We start from the raw sequence: 19,553 nt of genomic DNA, 5'->3' as shown, positions 1-19,553 counted from the left end.
ATGGAAGTCCTTGACAGAGAAGATTTCTTAAAGTGGGACAGAAAAAAAAAAAAAAACGAGGACATGAAAAGAAACTCAAAAAGGATAGTTATAGAAGAGATCTAAAAAAGAATTTAAGGTTCCTAGTCTATATTTACATATGAATACATCCTCATGACTTCATGGAGTGGAGTGAGAGCCATAATACCCACAATGTCAATACATGATCTCGCGTATAGAATCTTCAAGAAAAAAGAAAATAAACAAAAAATAATACTCAGTAAAATCCCTGGCCTTACACTATCTCATTTCATTCTATATCTTGTTATATTTTATTGAATTATATTTTTTTGTGGTCTTTATCCCAAGATCTTTTGTCTTCGGGACAGTTCCTCTGGAGTGGATTTTGTCCCAAGATTACAAGATAGTCATTTTGGTTTTTGCCACTTCATCCCACCATGCTAACATATTTCAATGACATATTTTCTTTACTATTACTATGCTTCCTTTTTAACTGTCAATTTTATTTCATCATCATGTCCACTACCCCTCCAACAAATTTATCTCTAATATGTGATGTAAATATCCACCAGGAAAGGTATGTACACATACATATATGCCACTTATAGCTCTGTAGCACTATCCTTTTGAAAAAGCTTGTAGCAAAACTAGTCAAGAATAAACTCGGATTAAGACCAGTGTTTCCTCTTGTCATCTACTTTAACTTGTCAGAATGTCTTAGCTATATATACGTGTTTATATATATATATATATATATATATATATATATATATATATATATATATATATATACACACACACACACACACGGTGGAACCCCGCTATTCGTCCGCCTTTCTATTCGTACAACTCGTTATTCGTCCAACTTGTTCAAGGTAAAATTCAACTCGTCATTCATACTTGCCCCGCAATTCGGACAGCATCACCTTGTTACTGGTCGCGCCATGCGATCGCTTCAGCTTAGTCTCATGCTAGCTTCCGTAAACTACACATCATCCATGCAAGCTTCGTGAAACTTTGTGCTATTTTATTGCTATTTTTTGTTATCTTTATTAAAAATAGTGCAGCCATGGGTCCAAAAAAGATTAGTGATTCAACCAAGCCTAAAAGGAAAGCAGTGAGAACAACAATTGAATTGAAAAAGAACTCATTGCGAAGTTTGACCTGGCAACTTAATATGGCATGGTGAAATCAACCATATCGTCTATACTGAAAAATAAAGACATAATAAAAGAAGCTAATGTGGCAAAAGAAGTGACTGTTCTTGCTGTGAGCAGGTCACCTATAATTGAACAAGTGGAAAAACTTTTGTTAGTTTGGATTAATGAAAAACAACTTGCTGGTGACAGCATTTCTGAAACAATAATTTGTGAAAAAGCAAAGCGGTTGCATGATGACCATAAGTGAGACAGCTCTGGAACCAATGCATAAAGTGATGAATTTAAAGCAAGTAGGGGGTGGTTTGATCGATTTAAGAAACGAAGTGGCATTCATAGTGTTGTTAGGTGTGGGGAGGCTGCCAGTGCAAACAAAGATGCTGCTGAAAATTTTGTTGGGGAATTTAAAAACTTTGTAGAGAATGAGGGATTTACTCATCACCAAGTTTTTAATTGTGATGAAACTGGCCTCTTCTGGAAGAAGATGCCTAAGAGGACCTACATCACAAAAGAGGAGAAATCATTGCCAGGACACAAGCCTATGAAAGACAGGCTTACACTCTTGTTGTGTGCCAATGCTAGTGGGGACCTCAAAATTAAGCCTTTGCTTGTCTACTACTCAGAAAACCCAAGAGTGTTCAAGAAAAATAATGTTATAAAAAGTAAACTCAGTGTAATGTGGAGGGCTAATAGTAAGGCTTGGGTAACAAGGCAGTTCTTCACCGAGTGGATATATGAAGTGTTTGCCCCAGCTGTGAAAAAATATCTAGAGCAGAAAAATTTACCACTCAAGGCCCTTCTGGTAATGGGCAGTGCTTCTGCTCACCCTCCAGGCTTGGAGGAAGATCTGGTGGGTGAATACATCTTTATCCAAGTGAGGTTTTTACCCCCTAATACCACTCCTCTAATCCAGCTCATGGATCAGCAGGTCATTTCAAACTTCAAAAAGGTGCTTTGACGTGACCTCTGACACAGAACTAACCCTCAGGGACTTTTGGAAGAACCATTTCAATATCCTTCATTGTTTGAGGATAATAGGCAAAGCCTGGGGGGAAGTTTCTTTCAGGACACTGAACTCTGCCTGGAAGAATCTGTGGCAAGACTGTGTGGCAGCCAAAGACTTTGAAGGCTTTCATATGGAGCCTGTAGTTGTGGACGATATTGTGTCCCTGGGGAGGTCCATGGGATTGGATGTAGACAGTGATGATGTGGAGGAGTTGGTTGAAGACCATAGAAATGAGCTGACAACTGAAGAACTCCAAGAACTGCACAGGGAGCAGCAAGAAGTGGTTGAAGAACTTTCTTCTTCAGAGGAGGAAAGTAGTAAGGGAAGCATTTCCACTGCAGAAATTAAAGAACTGTGTTATCACTGGGAGAAAACACAGAGAGTGGTGGAAAAATGGCATCCTAACACTGCTGTGGTCAACAGGAGCATCAATTTGTTCAATAACAATGTTATTGACCATTTTAGAAAAATTCTGAGAAATCGTCAAAGGCAGATAACATTGGACAGATTTTTAAATAAAGAATCCCAAGATTCTTTTAGTGCAAAATATTTTCTGCACCATAACAAAATAATTGTAAACTCCATAAACAAAATACGAACACATTTCTTTTATAACTGATCACTGATACAAGTGATGAAAGTTTGTCATCCTCAACATTCTATGCTTAAAATATTATTACAATAAGCAATAATCTGTGGGTCTGGAATGGATGTATCCAATTTACATTATATCTTATGGGAAAAAAATTATTCGACATTCATACAAATCGCCATTCGAACAGCCTCCTGGAACAGATTGTGTACGAATAGCGAGGTTCCACTGTGTATATATATATATACACACTGAGAGCTATTTCCCCTTATAAAGGAGGTAGCCAAGTCAGAGGCACATATCTATTACCACCCAATTCACTCTCTTCCACCATCCTCTTTACCTGCCCATCTCAGCTACTCATGTATGACGGGTCATCCCTGCATCCGCCAACTGGCCTGGGTCAAATGCATTGCAACAAACACAGTTCATCCACAGCAAGGCTGCTTCACTTAATCAGTGACCCCACCCTCTCCATCCCCTCATTTAGAAAAAGAGAAGACAAGGAGAAATTCTTTTGGGTTGCATCAAAATATCAATCACACATAAGCATCCCAACCCCCCCATCCCCTATCCCTCCTTTGTATAACAGCATCATCCACACACAGTCACTTACCCCTGTCTCCTGCCTTCTCCCTTTCTTGTTCAACAGGCATTCTGTTCTTGCTCAGCGCCCCTTCACCCCATCCTTCTCATCATCGGTCATACCCTCATGTTCACACTCCACCTTTGTCTTCCACACCTCTTTTACTAATATATAATGTCAAAGTAATACTTCGACATCTATTAGTCATTCATAAGACCGCTTAAGATATTTTTTTCAAAGACTTCAAACATTAGCAAGATTATCTGATAGAATCTGTGTTGTTTGTTTTTAAACAATATACCAAATGATACCTTTGAAAATAATTGTACCACCTTCACACAAATTGATTGTAGACTGGTAGATTCTTCCTCCCTCAATTCATATCAATCATAGACATATTTTCTGTTAATTTACAGGCTGAGGAATACAAATTTCGGAGGAGTCAATTTGAAATGCAAGCCAGGGAATGGACTAAACTTCATGCAACAACAACAGTAAGGAGGGGATACAGTATCATTTTATCTGTATGAGAAGTGTAATAGTGTTCTCCAGAGATAGTGTGTGGCCATACTCTATTTTGTTAGAGTGCCTGTACATGAATTTTGTATTTACTTGTGTGTGAAAGTGTTAAGGAGGGCCATTGCGCCAAAAGCTTTGTATTTATATTTCTGATATGATATTTTACATATTGTAATAGGTGGTTCCATTATTATCCATGCCAAATTTGAAGATTATTTGATTGTAAGTTTTTATTATTGAAAAAAAAAAAAATCGGGTTTTGAGACACATCAACTCTATAGTACTTAATCAAATACATACAGGATTTGCACATATGGTAGAGTAACCTTTTATCTATAAAATAACAAAGACTTAAATAAAAATTATATTCTTAAGATGCATAAAAATTATATATTTATCATGCCCTTCAGCTGCTTTTATTTCTTCTTTTTTTGGGGGGGAGGGGGATAATAGAAAAAATTAATTTAATGTTTTTGAAAACTTGCTCAGCTATATTGTGCATACTCCTCCTTATCTACATTAAAACAGTCCAATTTGCAATAGAAGGAAGTGCAAAGCTTTTGATGCTCATTGATTGAAAAAAATATACACATGTTTTGAGAAACAGTAATTTGAAGGTTAGGAAATGTCACAATATAAGATATTTAAATTTCATGATAAAAGTTAAAGACTTATTTGTACCTTCTATCCCTCTGTTCATTACAATAATTGAAATAACAATATGTTCTTAATTTATTAAATGAACAGGTTTTGAATAACTAATGGTCATGTTCCAAAAAGGCAGCTGTAGATGTGATTTTATATATATATATATATATATATATATATATATATATATATATATATATATATATATATATATATATATATGGGAAAGGTGGAGGGGGAAATACGGGTCTTTATCTGAATATCGGGTTTATTCCTGACCGGTTTCGCTTACAATAGCTTCTTCAGAGGAGTGTTACTCTGGGTCGAAGTTGGCGGTGTATATAGTGAGTCAGGTCCACGTTCTCTCCTTGCGGAGTGGTTGGTGGCTGGTTCCAGTACAACATGTCAAACAGCATCGGTACAATATATATATAATATAATACAATAATAGTAATACAATGATAATACAACATAACACGATCTATGACACAATACACAATATAATATATAATATAATATACCATGATATGATTTGGTATGGTATACAGGTAGTCGTCGACTTACGACCGAGTTCGGTTCCGACAGACAGGTCGTAAGTCGATCTGGACGCAAGTCGGTCTATATATATATACAGTATGTATTACCCTTTATATAATATATATATATATATATATATATATATATATATATATATATATATATATATATATATATATATATATATATATAGTATATTTAGCATACTGAAATAATCTTAGCATCTTTGAACTATGTTGTATAGTATTTTAACCTTTTTATAATTTCATCTGATTTTCTTTGGGAAACGTAGCCTAGGCCTAAGCATATTGAATAAAATCCTATCATCGACCTATGATATTTAATACTGTATTTGTTAACCTTTGTATTATTTTACCATCAGACTTTCTTTAGGAAACGTATGCATACTGAATAAAATCTTATTATCTTTGAGCTACGTTGTTTAGTATTCATTAACTTTTTATCATTTTCATTAGGAAACGTAGCCTAGGCCTACGCATACTGAATAAAGTCCTGTCATCTTTGACCTACATTTTCTTTTATTGTTGATTACATTAAAATCATTGTAAAGCAAAATTAGGAAAAAAAATATTTCGAAACACATTCTTTTCGTTTACGTACTGTACCGAAAATATTGTTATCGACAACAGACTAGGCATAAACAAAGTTTACTGTTACATTTTATTAATCGCAAAACATAAAAATACAAAATGCTGTACCGAACATTTTGTCATCGACAACAGACTAGGCATAAAAAAATAGTTATATTTTATTAATTGCAAAACATAAAAATACAAAATGTAAGGCAACATTAGGATTCTTTTTATTTCAACAAAACACATTCTTTTCGTTTAAGTACTGTACCGAATATATTGTAATCGACAACAAACTAGCCTAGGCATAAAAAGTTTGTTATATTTTATTAATTGCAAAACATACAAAAATACAAAATGCAATGCAAAATTAGGAAACATTTTACTTCAAACAAACAAAATGAAAGAATATTTAGCTGGCTGGGATGCTGATGCTGCCGGCAGCCTGCGACAACTATCGTACCCCCGTCTCGCAGTGTGCGGAGTAATGTACTGCACTGCCAGGCATAACATTGCAATTCTATTACTCTATTAAATGTTAGATATTATTGCACCATCTCGTGGTCGTAAAGTCGATCAGTCGTAAGTCGCATAGGTCGTAAGTCGTTGACTACCTGTATTATATTATATATTGTGTATTGTGTCATAGATCGTGTTATGTTGTATTATCATTGTATTACTATTATTGTATTATATTAAATATATATTGTACCGATGCTGTTTGACATGTTGTACTGGAACCAGCCACCAACCACTCCGCAAGGAGGGAACGTGGACCTGACTCACTATATACACCGCCAACTTCGACCCAGAGTAACACTCCTCTGAAGAAGCTATTGTAAGCGAAACCGGTCAGGAATATACTCGATATTCAGATAAAGACCCGTGTTTCCTCCACCTTTCCCATAATTTGTCCCAATGTCTCTACATATATATATGTATATATGTATATATATATATATATGTATATATATATATATATATTATATATACAGTATATATATATATATAATATATATATATATATATATGTATGTATATATATATATATATATGTGTGTGTATTTACCTAGTTGTACCTAGTTGTATTTTACGGGAAGGGGAGCTATGCTCGTGGGGTCCCGTCTTCATTTCTCATTTTATCTAAACAATTTTTAAATTCATGTATTGTTTTTGCACACACCACTTTCTCATCTAACTTGTTCCAACTGTCTATTACTCTGTGAGGAAAGCTGTTCTTTTTCAAATCTCTTCTATAGCTGTCTTTTTTTAATTTCTTTCCGTGTCCTCTTGTATTTCTGTCATCCCATTTTATCAGATTCTCTCTATCAGTAATTTCTATGCCTTTCATGATTCTGTAAATAGCTATCAAATCTCCTCTCTCTCTTCTTTGCTCTAGTGTCTGTAGTTCAAGTTTTTGTAGTCTCTCTTCATATGATAGTTTTGAGAGTGTTGGTGCCAGTTTTGTAATTGCTCTTTGTATTCTTTCAAGTTTTTTTATACATTTTTTTGTACTTGGTGACCATATCGTTGCTGCATATTCCAATCTTGGTCTTATCAGGGTGATTAGGATTTTCCTCACCATTTCTTCATCCAGGTATGTAAATGCCACTTTGATTGTTCTTATTAAATTATAAGTTTCTCCAAAAATCTTATTTATATGTTTCTCAGGTGACATATTATTCATAACAATGACTCCCAGGTCCTTCTCATTTTCTACTTTTTTTATTCCTTCTTCTCCCAAATTATATGATCCTGTTATTCTGTTTTTGCTTTTTCCAAATTCCATTATACTACACTTTTTTGTATTGAACTCCATCTCCCACTTCCTACTCCATTCTTGTACTTTATTTAGATCTCTCTGTAGTGATTCACAATCTTCTTCAGTTTTCACTCTTTTCAGTAGTTTTGCATCATCTGCAAAGAAGCTCATATAGCTTTCAATTCCTTCATCCATATCATTAATATATATAGCAAACATTATTGGGGCCAGAACTGTTCCCTGCGGGACACCGCTTATTACTTCATTCCATTTTGAGTGCTGGTTTCTTATCACTACTCTCATTTTTCTTTCTTGCAAAAAGTCCTCCATCCAATTTAGTAATTTACCTTGTATTCCTCCTTCAGATTCTAGTTTCTTAAGCAACTTCTTATGTGGTACTTTGTCAAAAGCTTTTTTTAGGTCTAGAAATGCACAATCAGCCCATCCATCTCTTTCTTGTATTATATCTATTAGCCTTGAATAGAAACATATTAAATTGGTGACGCATGATCGTCCTTGTCTGAATCCAAATTGCCTTGGATTTAGTACGTTGTTTTTTTCCAAGTATTTTACCCATCTACTTTTGATAATTCTTTCACAAATTTTTGCTATTGTACTTGTTAGAGAGACTGGTCTATAGTTGGTAGGTTCTTCTTTATTTCCTCCTTTATATATAGGTACTATATTTACTTTTTTCCAATCTTCTGGAACTTTTCCTTCTTTCAAGGAACTGCTTATTATGCTATGTATTTTGTCTGCCAGTTCATTCCTGCATTCTTTCAAAATCCAGTTTGCTATTTCATCTGGTCCATGCGATTTTCTGACATCAAGATTACTCAAGTGTTTCAATATTTCATTCTTTGATACTTCTATTTCTTCTATAGGGGGGACTTTCTCTTTCCATTCAATCTCTTCAGGTTGTATGTTCTCCCTTGTAAACACTGATTTAAAATGTTTGTTCATAATTTCCGCCATTTCCATTTCCTCAGTGTATTCAACTCCCTCCTGTCTTAATTTCTCCAAGTCCTGTTTGTTTTTCAGTTTATTATTTACAAATCTGTAGAATAGTTTTGGTTGATCTTTACATTTTCTATGACGTCTTTTTCATATTTTCTCTTTTCCTCTCTGTACGTTTGTACATATTCATTTCTATAACCGGTATATATTTTCCATTTTTCAGGTCTGTCTTTTTTCCATCTGGTCCAGGCTTTGTCTCTTTTGTCTTTTAACTCCCTACAACTTTTGTTGTACCAGCATTTTACATATTCTTTTTCTTGTTTTTGTCTTGGGACATACTTTTCCACTCCTTTTTTGTAAATTTTTGTCAAAATATTCCATTTCTCTTCCACTGATGTTTCTTCTTTGTATATTTCTTCCCAGTTTTCTTGTTGAAAGAATTCTCTTATTTTATCAAAGTTTGTTTTTTCATACATCATTCTTCCTTTTCTATATTGTTCATTTCTTTTCATATATTTTTCTTCATTAAGTTCCAGTTCAATCAATATGTGGTCACTTTTACCTATTGGTGTTTTATATTCAATCTTGTCCACTATTCTAGGTTCAGATGTAATTAATAAGTCTAGTCTCGATGGTTCTTCTTCATTTCTATACCTAGTGTTCTCCTGTATCCATTGTGTCATTGTGTGGTCAATAATCATCTCAAGTAGAGCGTTTCCCCATGAGTCGTCTCCACCCTTTACTGTCATTTCTTCCCAGCAGATTTCTTTGCAATTAAAGTCGCCCATCATAACTATTCTTCCTCCATCTTCCATTATTTTATTTAATGTTATCTTTGTGTCCTCTAACATACTTTTATGTTCACTCTCCTCCCATGAGGCTGTTTTTGGAGGCACATAATTTATCACAAATTTTCTGCTCTTCTTATCTCTGTCTTCCACTTCTATCATAATCATCTCTACTGTATTCTTTCCATATATGACACCTTTCACGTTTATATCCTTCTTAGTCAGGAACATAACTCCACCCCCTTGCTTTTCTCTCTGTTTCTAATCCAATAATTGTATGCATCATGTCCTACACTGTTGGGTGGTAGTGGGCCTTTTAATTTTGTTTCTACAATTCCCATTATGTCCGGTTCTTTTTCCTTCAAATAATCATTCAGCTCATTCAATCCTGTTATTAATCCATCTATATTTGTGTAAGACACTCTTAGTTTTCTGCCACTTCCATTGTGTTCTCTGTTTCCCTTTTGTTTTTCTCTTGTATGTCGAACTTCCTTAGTTTCATGTTCACTACTCTCCAATAGAATCTCTCTTTCTCTGACTCCGTTCTGTTCTCGTTTTTTGCCTTAGCTTCCAGTCTTTTCTGCTTTTCTTCCTCTCTTTCCTCTTTATTCATTTCCCTTTTTATCCATATCTTTTTATATTGTTCACTTGTTGCTAGTTTCCCTGTTTTGGATAAGATATTCTCTGCCGTTGTTTGTGACTTGAATTTAATCTTAATTGGTCTGGTCTTGTCTGTGCTATACTTTCCGAGTCTAAATTTCTCTTCGATTTGTTTCATAATTTCTGGTTCATCTTCCTGAACTGATTCTAGTAATTGGCTTACTTTTTCATTTTCCTCTTTGATTCTTGTGGTTCTATCTGGGTTGTGTTTCTCTTGTCTGCTAAATCTCTTACTATATTCTCCTTTTGTCTCATCACTTTAATAACTGAGTCTTCAGTATGTTCTTTCAATTGCTGTTTGACTATGTCAGTGAATGAAACCTTATTTCCTTCTTGGGTTGTTTTCCAATTCTTAGCTTCTTTAGCTATTGTCTCTCTGTTTTCTTTACTATTCTTCTTCAATTCCTCATTCTCCACCTTTACATCTCTTAACTGTCTTTTTAGGTCTTCTATTTCATCAGTTAAGTTTTTATTCGCCTTTTCTAGTTCTTCCAATCTTTCAACCCTTTGTAAAATGGTGTTCATATGACCTAACCTACTCTCCAAGTCCTTGATCACCTTATCAACCTTCTCCTCTAGTCTTGTCAGTCGGGGGGGGGTTTGTGTCCTCCCCACCCTCTTTAAATCCCTTGAAAATATTCTCATCACTTTCTACTGTATTGTTCCTATCTATACTTCTAATCTTTACATTCTTATTAGACATTTCGTTGTCTTCCAGTTGGGCTTGCGGTCGTTTGTTTACTTTTCGGCAGTCTGCTTGGGCCAAGTCCTCTACTTCCTCATTTCCTTCCATTTCCCCAGCAATCCCTCCCCTTCTCTTTCCTTACTTTCCCACTACCCCACGAGCAATTTCCCCCCCACCCTGTAAATACAAAAAGGCACTTCTCTTTGCGTTGGGATCCACAATCGGCACTTTTCTTCAGAACGTTCTTCAAGCAGTCCGTTCGTTGAAAGTGTGTGTGTGTGTGTGTGTATATATATTAATCATGAAGAACCCACAGTCGGAATAAAAGGAAACTTAGAAGAAATTATAACTTCTATATTTCGGCTATAGCTATTAGCCAAAATACAGAAGTTATACTTTCTTCTAAGTTTCTTTTTACTCCGACTGTGGGTTCTTCATGATTATTATTTACAAATGTGCTACAACATTTTGTCTAAGTGATATATGTATATATATATATATATATATATATATATATATAAATATAAATATATATGTATGTGTGTGTATATATATAAATATATATGTATTAATATATATATATATATATATATATATATATATATATATATATATATATATATATATATATATATTTATATATATATATATATATATATATATATATATATATATCTTTATTCATCCACAAACAACTTTTAATTCCATGCCATCGCAATCGAGACTGAAGAATCGCTCGATGGGAACCATTCAGTGTAGTTGTATATATATATGTATATATGTATATATGTATGACTATATTATGACAAATAAGATTGAAGGTGAAAGAAGTAGACGAGGAGTATGGGAGAATACAATAGTGCACCTCATAAGTTAGCCAAATGTTTAGCTAAACCTTTATCCAATACTTTAGGAACTATTAGTGATGCACATCTACGAAATTCTTCGGATCTAATTAACAGATTAAAAGTTTTAGATTTCAATAACAAGAAACTAGCCAGCTACGATGTCACCTCTTTGTATACTCGAGTATCAATAAAAGGCGCTCTAAATGCTGTTGAACGAGTAGTAAATAATTTGAAAAATGAAGATCTACCCGTACCCAAAAAAGATTACCTCGAATTAATTTCTCTTTGTGTAGGATTTGGCGCTTTCACTTTTAATAACATTGAATACAGACAACATTCTGGCCTCGCCATGGGTAGTCCCCTTTCTGCAGTGTTAGCAAATTTATACATGGAAATACACGAAACAGAAGAATACATGACTATAATGGGTAGGAATAGTAAATGGTTTAGGTATGTTGATGACATACTCGTAATTGTACCTAAGGATACAGACATTAACAATAAGCTCAGGAGATTAAACAGTGTAAATGAAAATATACAATTTACTGCAGAAAATGAAAATAACGGAAAATTACCTTTCTTAGACACAGTTGTCCATAGAATAGATAAAAACGTGAAATTTTCAGTATACCGGAAACCCACCAATAGAGAAGACTATATACACTTCTACTCAGGACATGATGACAGAACTAAAACAGGTATTATAATGGGTTTCTTCCTCAGAGCATTTCGTATATGCAGTAAAGAAATTTTAGACCCTGAATTACAACATATTACTGAGACTTTCATCAAACTCAAATATCCAAAAGGTCTCTTATGTAGGTTGAAAAAGAAAGCCAAAGAAATAATTAACAAAAGTAAAGATAAAAATAAGAATGATAATAAATGTAATAATGAAACCAGATATATCACAGTACCAAACTCTAATGTTAATTCATACCTAGACACTTTTCTCCCAAAAGCGGGCATCAAAATAGCCATGACGTCAGGTAGCAAAGTAGGACATTTGGTAACACGTAGCGACAATAATCCCACTAACGAAAACAGCGTTGTTTATAAAATCCCGTGTAAAAGCTGTCCTTCTTCATATTTTGGTGAATCTGGTCGCGGACTTAATAAAAGGATAAATGAACATAAAAATGACGTAAAAGCCCATAGGACATCTAACTCCATAGTAATACATGTGGATAAACATGGTCACCTTCCAGACTGGAACAACACAACCGTATTAAATAAAGGATCATCCAAGAAACTAAGGAAGACAATTGAGGCAGCTTATATCAACACTAATAACAACATTAACCATAGAGAAGGCTTTATATGTTTAGCAAAAGCCACAAGCTTATTAATAATAAAAGAATACGCAAATAAAATAACAAGCTCTCCGAAGCGTCCCATAAGAGACCCGTCCATGTATAAAATATCCTGTTACGTTTGAGTTGTTAGCTTTGTGATCAAGACTCTGCGGGTCGAAACGTTAAGGCGTAAAATTCTCCCATACTCCTTGTCTACTTCTTTCACCTTCAATCTTATATATATGTATATATATATATATATATATATATATATATATATATATATACATATATATATATATATATATATATATTATATATATATATATATACATATACACACACACACACACACACACACACACAGGAGTCCCTCAAATAACTCAGGGGTTAGGTTCCTGAAATTACCGCGTATGACCAAATCCGTGTATGCTGACTTTCCATATTAAATACCGAGAACCGTATGTATGTGTATGTGTACGTGTATTTACCTAGTTGTATTTACCTAGTTGTATTTTACGGGAAGGGGAGCTATGCTCGTGGGGTCCCGTCTTCATATCTCATTTTATCTAAACTATTTTTAAATTCATGTATTGTTTTTGCACACACCACTTTCTCATCTAACTTGTTCCAACTGTCTATTGCTCTGTGAGGAAAGCTGTTCTTTTTTAAATCTCTTCTATAGCTGTCTTTTTTTATTTTCTTTCCGTGTCCTCTTGTATTTCTGTCATCCCATTTTATCAGATTCTCTCTATCAGTAATTTCTATGCCTTTCATGATTCTGTAAATAGCTATCAAATCTCCTCTCTCTCTTCTTTGCTCTAGTGTCTGTAGTTTAAGTTTTTGTAGTCTCTCTTCATATGATAGTTTTGAGAGTGTTGGTGCCAGTTTTGTAATTGCTCTTTGTATTCTTTCAAGTTTTTTTATACATTTTTTTGTACTTGGTGACCATATCGTTGCTGCATATTCCAATCTTGGTCTTATCAGGGTGATTAGGATTTTCCTCACCATTTCTTCATCCAGGTATGTAAATGCAACTTTGATTGTTCTTATTAAATTATAAGTTTCTCCAAAAATCTTATTTATATGTTTCTCAGGTGACATATTATTCATAACAATGACTCCCAGGTCCTTCTCATTTTCTACTTTTTTTATTCCTTCTTTTCCCAAATTATATGATCCTGTTATTCTGTTTTTGCTTTTTCCAAATTCCATTATACTACACTTTTTTGTATTGAACTCCATCTCCCACTTCCTACTCCATTCTTGTACTTTATTTAGATCTCTCTGTAGTGATTCACAATCTTCTTCAGTTTTCACTCTTTTCAGTAATTTTGCATCATCTGCAAAGAAGCTCATATAGCTTTCAATTCCTTCATCCATATCATTAATATATATAGCAAACATTATTGGGGCCAGAACTGTTCCCTGCGGGACACCGCTTATTACTTCATTCCATTTTGAGTGCTGATCTCTTATCACTACTCTCATTTTTCTTTCTAGCAAAAAGTCTTCCATCCAATTTAGCAATTTACCTTGTATTCCTCCTTCATATTCTAATTTCTTAAGCAACTTCTTATGTGGTACTTTGTCAAAAGCTTTTTTTAGGTCTAGAAATGCACAATCAGCCCATCCATCTCTTTCTTGTATTATATCTATTAGCCTTGAATAGAAACATATTAAATTGGTGACGCATGATCGTCCTTGTCTGAATCCAAATTGCCTTGGATTTAGTACGTTGTTTTTTTCCAAGTATTTTACCCATCTACTTTTGATAATTCTTTCACATATTTTTGCTATTGTACTTGTTAGAGAGACTGGTCTATAGTTGGTAGGTTCTTCTTTATTTCCTCCTTTATATATCGGTACTATATTTGCTTTTTTCCAATCTTCTGGAACTTTTCCTTCTTTTAAGGAACTGCTTATTATGCTATGTATTTTGTCTGCCAGTTCATTCCTGCATTCTTTCAGAATCCAGTTTGCTATTTCATCTGGCCCATGCGATTTTCTGACATCAAAATTACCCAAGTGTGTCAATATTTCATTCTTTGTTACTTCTATTTCTTCCATAGGGGGGACTTTTTCCTTCCACTCAATCTCTTCAGGTTGTATATTTTCCCTTGTAAACACTGATTTAAAATGTTTGTTCATAATTTCTGCCATTTCCATTTCCTCAGTGTATTCAACTCCTCCTTGTCTTAATTTCTCTAAGTCTTGTTTGTTTTTCAGTTTATTGTTTACAAATCTGTAGAATAGTTTTGGTTGATCTTTACACTTTTCTATAACATCTTTTTCATATTTTCTTTTTTCCTCTCTGCACTTTTGTACATATTCATTTCTATAACCAGTATATATTTTCCATTTTTCAGGTCTTCTGTCTTTTTTCCATCTGTTCCAGGCTTTGTCTCTTTTGTCCTTTAACTCCCTACAACTTTTGTTGTACCAGCATTTTACATATTCTTTTTCTTGTTTTTGTCTTGGGACATACTTTTCCACTCCTTTTTTGTAAATTTTTGTCAAAATATTCCATTTCTCTTCCACTGTTGTTTCTTCTTTGTATATTTCTTCCCAGTTTTCTTGTTGGAAGAATTCTCTTATTTTATCAAAGTTTGTTTTTTCATACATCATTCTTCCTTTTCTATATTGTTCATTTCTTTTCATATATTTTTCTTCATTAAGTTCCAGTTCAATCAATATGTGGTCACTTTTACCTATTGGTGTTTTATATTCAATCTTGTCCACTATTCTAGGTTCAGATGTAATTATTAAGTCTAGCCTCGATGGTTCTTCTTCATTTCTATACCTAGTGTTCTCTTGTATCCATTGTGTCATTGAATGGTCAGTAATCATCTCAAGTAGAGCATTTCCCCATGAGTCATCACCACTCTTTACTGTCATTTCTTCCCAGCAGATTTCTTTGCAATTAAAGTCGCCCATCATAACTATTCTTCCTCCGTCTTCCATTATTTTAGTTAATGCTATCTTTGTGTCCTCTAACATACTTTTATGTTCACTCTCCTCCCATGAGGCTGTTTTCGGAGGCACATAATTGATCACAAATTTTCTGCTCTTCTTATCTCGGTCTTCCACTTCTATCATAATCATCTCTACTGTATTCTTTCCATATATGACACCTTTCACGTTTATATCCTTCTTAGTCAGGAACATAACTCCACCCCCTTGTTTTTTCTCTCTGTTTCTAATCCAATAATTGTATGTATCATGTCCTACACTGTTGGGTGGTAGTGGGCCTTTTAATTTTGTTTCTACAATTCCCATTATGTCCGGTTCTTTTTCTTTCAAATAATCATTCAGTTCATTCAATCCTGTTATCAATCCATCTATATTTGTGTAAGACACTCTTAGTTTTCTGCCACTTCCATTGTATTCTCTGTTTCCCTTATGTTTTTCTTTAGTATGTAGAACTGCTTTATTTTCATGTTCACTACTCTCCAATAGAATCTCTCTTTCTCTGACTCCGTTCTTTCCTCGTTTTTTGCCTTAGCTTCAATTCTTTTCTGCTTTTCTGCCTCTCTTTCCTCCTTATTCATTTCTCTTTTTATCCATACCTTTTTATATTGATCATTTGTTGCTAGTTTCCCTGTCTTGGATAGAATTTTCTCTGCTGTTGTTTGTGACCTGAATTTAATCTTAATTGGTCTGGTCTTATCTGTACTATATTTTCCGAGTCTGAATTTTTCCTCAATTTCCTTTATAATTTCTGGTTCATCTTCCTGGACTAATTTTAGTAAACTGCTTACTCTTTCATTTTCCTCCTTGATTCTTGCAGTTCTATCTGGGTTATGTTTCTCTTCCATTCCTAATATAATTATACATTTCTTTTTGTCAGCTAATTCTCTTACTATATTCTCCTTCTGTCTCATCACTTTAATAACTGAGTCTTCATTATGTTCTTTCAATTGCTGTTTGACTATGTCAGTGAATGAAACCTTATTCCCTTCTTGAGTTATTCTCCAATTTTTAGCTTCTGTAGCTAGTTTCTCTCTGTTTTCATTACTATTCTTCTTCAATTTCTCATTCTCCTCCTTTACATTTCCTAACTGTCTTTTTAGGTCCTCTATTTCTTCAGTTAAGTTTCTGTTAGCCTTCTCTAGTTGTTCCAACCTTTCAATTCTTTTAAAAATGGAGTCTACGTTACCTAACTTACGCTCCAAGTCCTCGATCACCTTATCAACTCTCTCCTCTAGTCTTATCAGTCGGGGGGGGGGGGGGGGGTTGTGTCCCCCCCACCCTCTTTAAATCCCTGGAACATATTCTCGTCACTTTCTTCTGTATTGCTCCTCTCTATACTTCTAATCTTTACATTTTTATTAGACATTTGATCCTCGCTAAGTCTTTTGTTTACCTTCCGCTTGTCTGGCTGGTCAAAGTCTACTCCCTCCTCATTTCCTTCCATTTCCCTCAGTAATCCCTCCCCTTTTCCTCTTTCCCTACGTTCCCACTACTCCACGAGCAATTTCCCCCCCACCCTGCAAAAACACTAGGCACTTCTCTTTGCGTTGGGATCCACAGACTTCACTTTTCTTCAGAACGTCTTCTAAGCCGTCCATTCGTTGAAGTGTGTGTGTGTGTGTGTGTGTGCACGTGTATGTGGTGTGTATGTGGCATTTGTGGCGTATGTATGCGTTTGTGCATATGTACATGTGTGTGTATGTGGCGTATATGTGTATATGGCGTATATACATATGTGTGTGTATGTGGCGTATACACGTGTGTGTGTATGTGGCGTATGTATATGTGTGTGTATGTGGCGTATGTATATGTGTGTGTGTGGCGTATGTATGTGTGTGTGGCGTGTATTTACCTAGTTTTACCTAGTTGTATTTTACGGGAAGGGGAGCTATGCTCGTGGTGTCCTGTCTTCATATCTCATTTTATCTAAACTATTTTTAAATTCATGTATTGTTTTTGCACACCACTTTCTCATCTAACTTGTTCCAACTGTCTATTACTCTGTGAGGAAAGCTGTTCTTTTTCAGATCTCTTCTATAGCTGTCTTTTTTTATTTTCTTTCCGTGTCCTCTTGTATTTCTATCATCCCATTTTATCAGATTCTATCAGTAATTTCTATGCCTTTCATGATTCTGTAAATAGCTATCAAATCTCCTCTCTTCTTTGCTCTAGTGTCTGTAATATAAGTTTTGCTAGTCTCTCTTCATATGATAGTTTTGAGAGTGTTGGTGCCAATTTTGTAATTGCTCTTTGTATTCTTTCAAGCTTTTTTATACATTTTTTTGCACTTGGTGACCATATTGTTGCTGCATATTCCAATCTTGGTCTTATCAGGGTGATTAGAATTTTCCTCACCATTTCTTCATCCAGGTATGTAAATGCAACTTTGATTGTTCTTATTAAATTATAAGTTTCTCCAAAAATCTTATTTATATGTTTCTCAGGTAACATATTATTCATAACAATGACTCCCAGGTCCTTCTCATTTTCTACTTTTTTTATTCCTCCTTCTCCCAATTTATATGATCCTGTTATTCTTTTTTTGCTTTTTCCAAATTCCATTATACTACACTTTTTTGTATTGAACTCCATCTCCCACTTCCCACTCCATTCCTGTACTTTATTTAGATCACTGTAGTGATTCACAATCTTCTTCAGTTTTCACTCTTTTCAGTAGTTTTGCATCATCTGCAAAGAAGCTCATATAGCTTTCAATTCCTTCATCCATATCATTAATATATATAGCAAACATTATTGGGGCCAGAACTGTTCCTTGTGGAACACCGCTTATTACTTCATCCCATTTTGAGTGCTGGTTTCTTATCACTACTCTCATTTTTCTTTCTTGCAAAAAGTCTTCCATCCAATTAAGCAGTTTGCCCTGTATTCCTCCTTCAGTTTCTAATTTCTTAAGCAACTTCTTATGTGGTACTTTGTCAAAAGCTTTTTTTAGGTCTAGAAATGCACAATCAGCCCATCCATCTCTTTCTTGTATTATGTCTATTAGCCTTGAATAGAAACATATTAAATTGGTGACGCATGATCGTCCTTGTCTGAATCCAAATTGCCTTGGATTTAGCACATTGTTTTTTCTAAATATTTTACCCATCTACTTTTGACAATTCTTTCACAAATTTTTGCTATTGTACTTGTTAGAGAGACTGGTCTATAGTTGTTAGGTTCTTTATTTCCCCCTTTATATATAGGTACTAAATTTGCATTTTTCCAATCTTCTGGAACTTTTCCTTCTTTCAATGAAATGTTTATTATGCTATGTATTTTGTCTGCCAGTTCATTCCTGCATTCTTTCAAAATCCAGTTTGCTTTTTCATCTGGTCCATGCGATTTTCTGACATCAAGATTACTCAAGTGTTTCAATATTTCATTCCTTGTTACTTCTATTTCTTTCATAGGGGGTACTTTCTCTTTCCATTCGATCTCTTCAGGTTGTATGTTCTCCCTTGTAAACACTGATTTAAAATGTTTGTTCATAATTTCCGCCATTTCAATTTCCTCTGTGTATTCAACTCCTTGTCTTAATTTCTCCAAATCTTGTTTGTTTTTCAGTTTGTTGTTTACAAATCTGTAAAATAGTTTTGGTTGATCTTTACATTTTTCTATGACATCTTTTTCATATTTTCTCTTTTCCTCTCTGCACGTTTGTACATATTCATTTCTATAACAAGTATATATTTTCCATTTTTCAGGCCTTTTGTCTTTTTTCCATCTGGTCCAAGCTTTGGCTCTTTTGTCTTTTAACTCCCTACAACTTTTGTTGTACCAGCATTTTACATATTCTTTTTCTTGTTTTTGTCTTGGGACATACTTTTCCACTCCTTTTTTATAAATTTTTGTCAAAATATTCCATTTCTCTTCCACTGTTGTTTCTTCTTTGTATATTCCTTCCCAGTTTTCTTTTTGAAAGAATTCTCTTATTTTATCAAAGT

General features: G+C 34.2%; 1 protein-coding gene across 1 annotated transcript in view; it reads left to right on the top strand.

The window, feature by feature from the left end:
- The window catches only part of LOC143033213 (ubiquitin-conjugating enzyme E2 T-like), a 130,012-nt gene that overhangs the window by 77,916 nt on the left and 32,543 nt on the right, over positions 1-19,553 (top strand). Inside the window, exon 5 of the mRNA XM_076198398.1 lies at positions 3,758-3,835. Coding sequence (XP_076054513.1) covers positions 3,758-3,835 — 78 coding nt within the window. The remainder of the gene's footprint in view (positions 1-3,757; positions 3,836-19,553) is intronic.

This window comes from Oratosquilla oratoria, chromosome 15 (genome assembly GCF_046742065.1).
Source record: "Oratosquilla oratoria isolate Oo_2021 chromosome 15, ASM4674206v1, whole genome shotgun sequence".
Lineage (NCBI taxonomy): Eukaryota > Metazoa > Arthropoda > Malacostraca > Stomatopoda > Squillidae > Oratosquilla > Oratosquilla oratoria.
Note: the sequence above shows the minus strand (reverse complement) of the source record. Positions and strands in the feature narration are given on the sequence as shown.